This window comes from Strix uralensis, chromosome 31 (genome assembly GCF_047716275.1).
Source record: "Strix uralensis isolate ZFMK-TIS-50842 chromosome 31, bStrUra1, whole genome shotgun sequence".
Taxonomy (NCBI): domain Eukaryota; kingdom Metazoa; phylum Chordata; class Aves; order Strigiformes; family Strigidae; genus Strix; species Strix uralensis.
The window spans coordinates 1,877,981-1,887,131 of record NC_134002.1 but is presented as its reverse complement, the minus strand read 5'-3'; the positions used below and the strand labels follow the sequence as shown (position 1 = coordinate 1,887,131).

Sequence of the window (9,151 nt, the reverse complement as noted above, 5' to 3'; positions counted from 1 at the left end):
ATAAGCCCCCTTTTTTCTTCCAATGTTTCTCTCAAGAACAAGCCAAAGAAGGTGCCCTTGAGAGGCATACATGATTGAACAGCTAAACTCTTTGAGTATTGCAGAGCAGGATCTGGGCTGAGCCTGTGTTCATCGTACACCCCAGGGAAGCTGCCCCAAGACAACTGTCACAGACCAGCCAATGACAATTACCACTTCCATCACTGGACTGTCACTCCAGCTTGTACAGGTTGTTTATCCATCCACAGAGGGACACCGAATGACGAGGTCAGAAGTCCATGTTTGTGTTGTACAAAGATGTAAGATCACAGAGGACATATTCCTGGAAGACATTTCAAAACATATGGAAGAGAGGGAGGTGATTAGAGACAGCCAACATGACTTCATAAGGGGCAAATTGTGCCTGACTAATCTAGTGGCCTTCTACCATAGAGTAACTGCATCAGCGGACAAGTGAAGAGCTGCACATGTCACTACCTAGACTTCTGTAAGTCCTTTGATATGGTCCCCCACAACATTCTTGCTGCTAAATTGGAGATGTACAGATTTGACAAATTAACTCTTAGATGGTTAAAGAACGGGCTGGGTGGGTACATCCAAAGAATTCTAGTCAATGGCTCAATGTCTGAGTGGAAACCAGCAATGAGTGGTGTCCCTCAAGGGTCCATACTGGGACCAGTACTGTTTAATATCTTCATCAATGACATAGTCAGTGGGATTGAGTGCACCCTCAGCAAGTTTGCAGATGACACCAAGGTGCGTGGAAGAGTTGATTCACTTGAGAGGAGGGATGACATGCAGAGAGACCTTGACAGGCTTGAGTAGTAGGTCCCTGTAAACCTCACGAAGTCCAACAAAGCCAAATCTTGCATGTGGGTCAGGGAAATCCCCACTGTCAGTAAAGACTGGGAGACAAATGGATTGAGAGCAGCCCTGCAGAGAAAGACTTGTGGATATTGGTAAGTCAAAAGGTGGACATGGGCCAGCAATGTATGCCTACAGCCCAGAAAGCCAACCATACCCTGGGCTGCCTAAAAAACCCATAACCAGCAGGTCAAGGGAGGTGATTCTGTCCCTCTACTCCACTCTCATGACACCCCATCTGGAGCACTGTGTCCAACGCTGGGTTCTGTCGTGGATGAAAGTATTAACACGGTAATGATTTAGCAGCAAATCAAAATTTATTAGTGACTAGCAATGCTTAATCATTAACCAATTTAAAGATTTACAAAATAATTTAGTAAAATATGTTATGATTGAAATAGTGACAACTACAGAATAAAAGATTACAAGATTCACACTGACTTACCTTAAATCTATACATATATACATGCACATTCACATACAAAACATGCAAACACACAGACAGACAAAAGTATTTGGATCCAGTAAAATATGTGTCCCAACACTCATGAAAACAACTGTGTATACCTAAACACATCAGTAAGCAGAGAGCGAGTGGGTGAACGAGAAACCAGCTCAAAGTAAAAAATTCCCTGTTCTCGAGTTTGGAGTAAATACTCACAACACATCAGAATTCCTCAATGGGGGATAACTGAGACTCGAGCGGGTCAACTTTGCCCTGGCCTTCCATCGGCTCTATCAGCAGATGATCCCTTGAGGAGTTTATGCCTGAGAGGTGTCCCAGCTCAGGGGACATGCTGCTCACAGGCCCGCTGCGATCCAGGAGAACTCAAAGGGTCTCACTTGGGGCTGCTGTTTATAGGGTCCAAGATAATTGACTTTTGTCCTATAATTATGACTCTGGCCTAGCTCGGACAGGTGTGCAATTCTGTTATTGTTCTCCCAGGTGATGGGCTGTTATAACCGTTCCCAAGTGATAAGGAAGGTAGAGCCAGGCTCATCAAAGGGGCATCTTAACACTCTAAGTACTGCCATCAGCAGTTCTTATCTCCCCAGGTTGGTATGTGGCCCAGGAGTTGAAGGGGAGGGGAGTCAGTAATTGCACCACCACAATCCACCCCATGACTAAAACCAGTTTCTCTTATCCATAGAGTGGCAGTGCTGTTGCCTCTTGACTCTATGCCTATAAACAGAGAATGCTGTAATCCAATTATAATTTGAGGGAATTTTGTGTTTGAATAGCTTCTATTAATAAATAAAAAAAAAATTCATTATTTTGGGGAAGTATACACATGGGGAAACTTTTGCAACTGCGTAATCTGTTTAACCATCCTCCAAACCTTAATATATAATACTACTATAAGCAGTAAACATATTAACATTAGAGTTAGGAAAATCACGACCAGGTGAAGCATGGAATGAAACAGTCCTGCTGCTCTTGGTGACCACCCAAATAGGACTTCCCACCATCGGTGTTCTCCATCCCTTTGACTCTCGTTAACATTTCTTTTATATCATGCTGGACTGTGATAAGAGCTTTTGGTCTGGTCTCTTGTGCTTGTTGCAGAAGGTTGATTAAATCAGGGTTTTGGAAGAGTTGCTTGATTATGGTTAGGTGCACCTCGATAGGTGTAGGTTGTAACTCGCGATATAGGATATAATCAAAAGATAAGTCTTCATAAATAGTTCTTTACTACAGTCATCCAAGGATGTGCAGCAGCTTGTAGCGTAGCTGTTAAAGTTGCAATACTGGGAACTGCAGCTGTCAATGGGGCTGTATTGGCATTTAAGCACTGATAATCAATTATTAAATGTCATCTCCCATCCGCTTTACGGACTGGCCAAACAGGAGAATTATATAGGAAGTGAGTTCTGGAAATAATTCATCATTTTTTAAATCTGCAATTATTTCAGAAATTCCAGATCAGGCTGCAGCAGAAATTGGACACTGCGGGACATTAGTGGTTCTTCATTCAGGAAGTACTGGAGCTGCACTGAGTACATGGATGTGGCAGTTTGTCGATTTTTATTAGGACTAGGTTTGGAATTTGAATCAAAAGACCCCAAACTACCGTCCGGCAAATGCCAGGTCCAGCCCTTCAGTGCATTGAAACCCGGGATGTTTTCATGGTGCTCTTTGATGGCAAAGCGAAAAGATGTTAGATGCTTTTCATCAGGGGGCCATAAATTAACGTTTGCTGTTCGACACACAGTTGTGCTTCACTCAGCATCACCCACCCCACATCCCACTGCCCCCAGAAGAGCCCTGAGCAATGTGTGAAGGACACGATCTGCTTTCCCAGGGGCTGGGGGTCAGGGCTTGGTCTTCTGCGTCATCAAACAAACCCCGGCTTTTCTCAGCACCTGAGCTGCCTGCACTTCCCTTTGCCTACCTGCAATCATCGCATCCAGTTTTCTGTCCTAATGAGTCCCTGGGGAGACGTTGCTAGTAATGGTCCTTGGTGGGACTTGTTAATGCTTCAAGGTACTTTGGGTTTTGCTTTTTACATGGAGTCTTTGAGAGTTTTGTACAATCTCCTCTCAGTACCTGAGGTTCAAGGACTCAACACCAAATACACGAGGGGCTCATTGAAATAAAGCAAGTCCTAAGGAGCCATGTCTCTTCCTGCACATTTCTTCAAGTCTTCAAGACTTGTACAGATAACTGAAGTGGTTTCCTAGTGTAGTTAAAGGTCAAGATTTCAAAGAGTTTCAAATAAAAATGAAGTTTAATTTCCAAGAGTGTAAAAGCAGTTCAAGGATGGAAAAGCAGCTCCTCGAGCTCTGAAACAGAATGGACAAATTTCTCTCTCACCTTCCCAACTCCACCATTTCTCTCACAGGCTGCCTGGGACTTTTCCTTACATCAGACTTCTCCACTGCAGTCTGCAGCTGGAGGTTACAGCTCCTTTGTACCAGCTGCCACCTGCTTTCCTTAGAGAACTGGCTGCACACAGGCACAGATTCTTTCTCCTTATTGCAAGCAAAGCAAAGTAAAGCAAGCTAAAATGTCATCAGTAGTAAAACACACTCCACAAGGATATGCTAAGGTCAAGCTGCCTCTAACAAGGTTGCCTTTCGACAACGGATAATCTTATGAGAAATGTTTTAGGTAGATAGATACAAAAAGATAGATATAAACACAATTAAAGTGTTATCTAGGGAGACAATTAAACTACTGAAAGCCAAGCAAACTTTTAAGTCCATGGTGTCAAATCAGAAAGTGAGAGGTGTCTGAATGAACAAAGAGTAAGGGAAGGAGTAAATCAGAGAATAATGGGAAGTGCCTTTGTTGAGACAGTCTGCATCTGAAAAGGTGACTTTAGAAATGGTAATTGTATCCTGAACAACTGCAAATAGATGAAAGATGAGAAAAATTAAGTATGTGGTGTAACAGGCAGAAGACTGGCAAGAAAGTTACAGGGGAAGAATGATATTTCTTTGGAATATCCCTTTTGAAAGGTGATGGGATTGGTAGAGTGGGTGTCCTCCACTTCAGGAAGCCTTTGGACATGGTCTCCCTCAATATTCTTGTACCCAAGTTAGGCCATTCCAGTCTGGATGGGTCGACAAAGAGATGGGTAAAACACCACTTGGATGATGAGGCTGAAAGCGCAGTTGTAAATGGGTCATCCCCTGCCTGGAGGTCAGTGGGACATACTGGAGCATGGTGGGGCAGCACAGGGGACTCTCCTGGGACCTGGGCAGTTTAACACTCTTAAACTATAGAGCTCTTCATAGAATCAATCCTACACTCATAGACCACATCGGGTTGGAAGGGACCTCGACAGGTTATCTGGTCCAACCTTTTGTGCAAAAGGGAGCCTACATGAGATTATCTACCACACTGGGCAATTGCTTCTTGAAAACCTTCAGTGATGGGGACTCCACCACGTCCCTTGTGGAGTTTCTTCCAGTGAATGATTGTTCTCACTCCTTTGAAATAGCTCCCTTCTGTCCACGTCTTTCATTAATTGTGGGGACCAGAACTGGACACAATACTCCACGTGGAGCCTGACAAGTGCTGAGCAGAGTGGGATGATCCAGTCCCTGTCTCTGCTAGTAACGCCCCTGCGGATGCAGCCCAGGAGCCTGTTTGCCGTTGTTGCTGCAGCGGTGCACTGCTGGCTCATCTACAGCTCGCTGTCCCCCAGGAACAGGCCCCTTTCAGCAAGGCTGCTCCCAGCCACACAGATCCTGGCCTGTGCTGGGCTCTTTGGTTATTCCCACCCAGGGGCAGGACTTTACTAAACTTTAGGCTAAACCCCTTTGTGAAACTTCATCCTGTTCTTGCTGGCCCATTCTTCCAACCTGTCCAGGTCTCTCTGTTTGACAGCTCTGCCTTCTTGTTACGGAGGCTTCCAAATAAGCAACCCACCACCAATTTAAAAAAATAAATAGATTTATTTTTTTCATAAAACCACCAGTCAGCTCTCCATAGATTACAGATCCGGATGTCCACAAGAGGAGAACAGAATAACTTTCTGGGGTTTAACAATAACCCGAAATACTTTACAAAGCCCCACTCCCCGGGGGTTTAACGACAACCCCAAACGCATACTTCACTTCCTGGGGTTTCACGGGAACCCGAAACGTAAAACAAAGCCTCACACCCCAGGGGTTTAACGGCAACCCCAAATGTAAACTTCACTTCGTGGGTTTAACGAGAACCCAAAACATAAAACAAAGCTTCACAGCCTAGGGGTTTAACGACAACCCCAAACGTAAACAAAGGTTCACTACCTAGGGTTTAACGACAACCCAAAACGCTCTATCACTCACCTAGAAAGTGAGGGCTCTCAACCTCGAGGACCTGCTCAGGGCAGCGTCCCGACCCAAAGTACCTCGAGGAGTTTCCTTGGGCAGCGTCCTGACCCAAGGGGAGAGTCCTGACCGCAGCATACAGCTCCAGGGGACGAGCTCAAAATGGCTCCCCCAAGGGATTCCGTTTATACCCAGACCGAATCTGACCTGTAGTCAATAGCGGCTCCCATTGGTCAAAGGTCTCAACTACCGCGAGACCCTGAAAACAAAGACAGCCAAAAGCTGCCACGTTTCAACAACCAGGAAGCTCTGTTTTCACTGGGCGGATGCACCTGCCACAATCCACCCCGTGACTACAGTCATGATTCGGCTGGTTTCCTTGGAGTGGTGGTGCAGTCACCTCTTGCCTCCAAGGTTAAAAGGGAGTGCGGTCCGGTGAGTCTCCATGCTCATTATGGATTGTCATCCCTAGGTAATTATACAGTCAAAATTGAAAAGGCTGATTAACCATTCTAACAAAACAAACAATCAATGCCCAATATAACAACACCAAGTCCAATCATATTCTTCTGAGGGCTGTCAATTTCACAAGACTCCTTCACCACCCCGTTGTCATCAGGATCTTGATTGTCCATATGGATCCCCACAGCCAGGCAAGATGTCAACATCATCCATTCCTCCGAGGTCCTAATAAAAAAAACAAAACTAGGCCTCGGATCAAAACCCGGGCATCGAGTTAAAAATCAGGGATTATCCATTGGACACTAATTCAGTGGGTTTCCTCACCTTTATCTAAAGCCTCCCAGGCATATAAAGCCCTAAATTTTACCAGGACCATAGACACAATGCCAACTAAGAGCAACTTCACCATGACAGGCTGGCCTACATATCGCTCAACCATGCCATTGGCTTGAGGGTAATATGGTGTATAAAACACCCACTCGATACCTTCCCCTCGTGCCCAGTCTTGCACCACTGCAGCTGTAAAGTGTGACCCATTATCACTCTGAATACATTCAGAAATGGGCAAAATGCCAAACCATCCTTTTAAAACTCGGACTGTTTGGCCTCCAGTAGCTACATTAACAGCTGTAGCCATAGTTAGTCCCGATACCACCTCTACTCCCACCAAGATGTACCTTCTTCCATGAGATGGCTTTAAAGGACCAACATAATCAACTTGCCAGGTGCTCCAAAGTGCCTTATCTTCTTTAATATGTTGGGCTGGTGCTTGATTTGGATGGTTAATCTTAAGCCTCACTTGACATTGTGGACAAGCCATAAGAATTGCTTCACACATCTTCATTGGCACAGGCCATCCCCAGGACCGACACCCATAACAGAGATCTATTTTCCCTGAGTGACCTCGCTTAATATGTAGCCACTCAACCAGCCGATCCCAATCTCCTTTGTCACTACTAACTACCCTAATTTGGGCCAAATGATCTACTTGTTGATTCCATTTTGCAGCAGGGGTTCCATCTCTTCATTGCCCCTTATCCCCATGGCTATTCTGCTCTGGAAGCTCCCCCAGCATGCAACTGCTGCCCAGACCCAGCTGTGTCCCATTCTGGTCTTTGCAGACAGCCTTGCTCCAGGGTCTACAGGGGTCTGGGCCAGGAGAGAGGCCAGGCAGGGCTGGCCATTCCCCCCATCCAGGCTCTGAGACCAGCAGGAGGGTGGACTCGCAGAAAGACTCACCCATAAACTTGGGGTGAGCAGCCAGTGCTGGAAATGGCCGATGAGAGAGGCTGGGGGGTGATGAAGGCCCTGGGCCACCTTCCTGGTCTGTCCATGCCACCAAGGGCACAGACCAGCCTCTTCTCTCCTGCACCTGCATGTCCTTGATCATTTCCACAAGCCCTGGCTCTGCACCACAAATGCCCTGGTCTGAGTCCTCATCCTGCGTGGGCACACAGTATATGTTGATGGTTTTCATTCCCTGGTTCATTCCAACCCAGCTGAGCTCCCTTCAAGCTCTCCCACCTCCCCTGCCCTCTCTCCACCTCTGTCCCCAGCACAGCCCAATTTGGGCTGGTCGCAATGCAGGGCCCACTGCAGGGTGCTCTGGGCACTCACCCCACAGCCTCAGCACCTCTGAAGGGCACAGCAGCTCCTCGGGGGCAGGGAGGGGTCAGCCCCAGAGATGGGAAGCACCTATGGCACAAGGAAAAGCAGGTCAGGGGCACCCTGCATCCCCTGCTCTCCTCTCCAGCAGATCCTGAGGGGTCTGTAGCCCTCTGTGCCATCCCCTCTCCCCAGACCAGCACAAGAGACCTGAGCAGGTGCAGCCAGAAAGGTGTTTTCATTCCCCGTTTATTCCTGCCCTGGTAAGGATGGATGTAAGACAAAGAAGTCATGGGTTCGTTTATTTTCCTTAAGTAAAGAGAGTGCCTGGCTCCTGCTTTAGACATTGGCCCTGGGTAATACAATATGGGTGGATACTGATGTAGGAGGGGAAGAATAATGGAATTTGTTTGCAGACCAGATCATCACAAATGGAAAAATTAATAATATATAAAGAAGGAAAGACATGCTTGGCCTGTCATGACATACACTGGTAGTCATTTGCAGAGACAGTTTGACAGTCTCTGGCTGCTGAAACACATCCAATCAGTTTCCTCAGGGCACTCGTGATCTCCCTGTTCCTCAAGCTGTAGATGAGCGGGTTCAATGTTGGAGAAACCACTGAGTACAGAAATGACACCACCAAGTCCAGGGTTGGGGAGGAGATGGAAGGGGGCTTCAGGTAGGCAAACATGACAGTGCTGATAAAGAGGGAGACCACGGCCAGGTGAGGGAGACACGTGGAAAAGACTTTGTGCCGTCCCTGCTCAGAGGGGATCCTCAGCACCACCTGGAAGATCTGCCCATAGGACACCACAATGAAAACAAAACATCCAAGGTCAAAACTGATACTAACAATGATAAGCCCAACTTCCCTGAGATAGTCTGATTCTGAGCAGGAGAGCTCGAGGATCTGGGGAACTTCACAAAAAGACTGGTCCACAGCATTGCCTTGGCACAGTAGTAGTGAAAATGTGTTGGCCGTGTGCAGCACAGCCCAGAGAAACCCAGTGCCCCAAGCAGCTGCTGCCATGTGGACACAAGCTCTGCTGCCCAGGAGGGTCCCGTAGTGCAGGGGTTTGCAGATGGCAACGTAGCGGTTGTAGGCCATGATGGTGAGAAGGAAATACTCTCCCACCATCAAGAACAGAAAGAAAAAGAACTGTGTGGCACATCCCAAGTAGGAGATATGCCTGGCGTCCCAGAGGGAATTAGCCATGGCTTTGGGGAGAGTGGTGGAGATGGAGCCCAGGTCGAGGAGGGAGAGGTTGAGGAGGAAGAAGTACATGGGGGTGTGCAGGTGGCGGTCACAGGCGATGGCGGTGATGATGAGGCCGTTGCCCAGGAGGGCAGCCAGGTAGATGCCCAGGAAGAGCCAGAAGTGCAAGAGCTGCAGCTCCCGTGTGTCTGCGAATGCCAGGAGGAGGAACTCAGTGATGGAGCTGCTGTTGGACAT

At 47.2% G+C, this 9,151-nt stretch overlaps 1 protein-coding gene across 1 annotated transcript; it reads right to left on the bottom strand.

Annotated features, from left to right (window-relative positions):
• Window positions 1-2,769: 2,769 nt before the first annotated feature.
• Window positions 2,770-9,151, bottom strand: LOC141936057 (olfactory receptor 14A16-like). The gene is made up of 4 exons (XM_074852782.1): window positions 8,185-9,151; window positions 6,471-6,609; window positions 6,155-6,315; window positions 2,770-3,062 (listed from the first exon to the last, which is right to left on the bottom strand). The coding sequence occupies exons 1-4, from the start codon at window positions 9,149-9,151 to the stop codon at window positions 2,770-2,772; spliced, it is 1,560 nt and encodes a 519-aa protein (XP_074708883.1).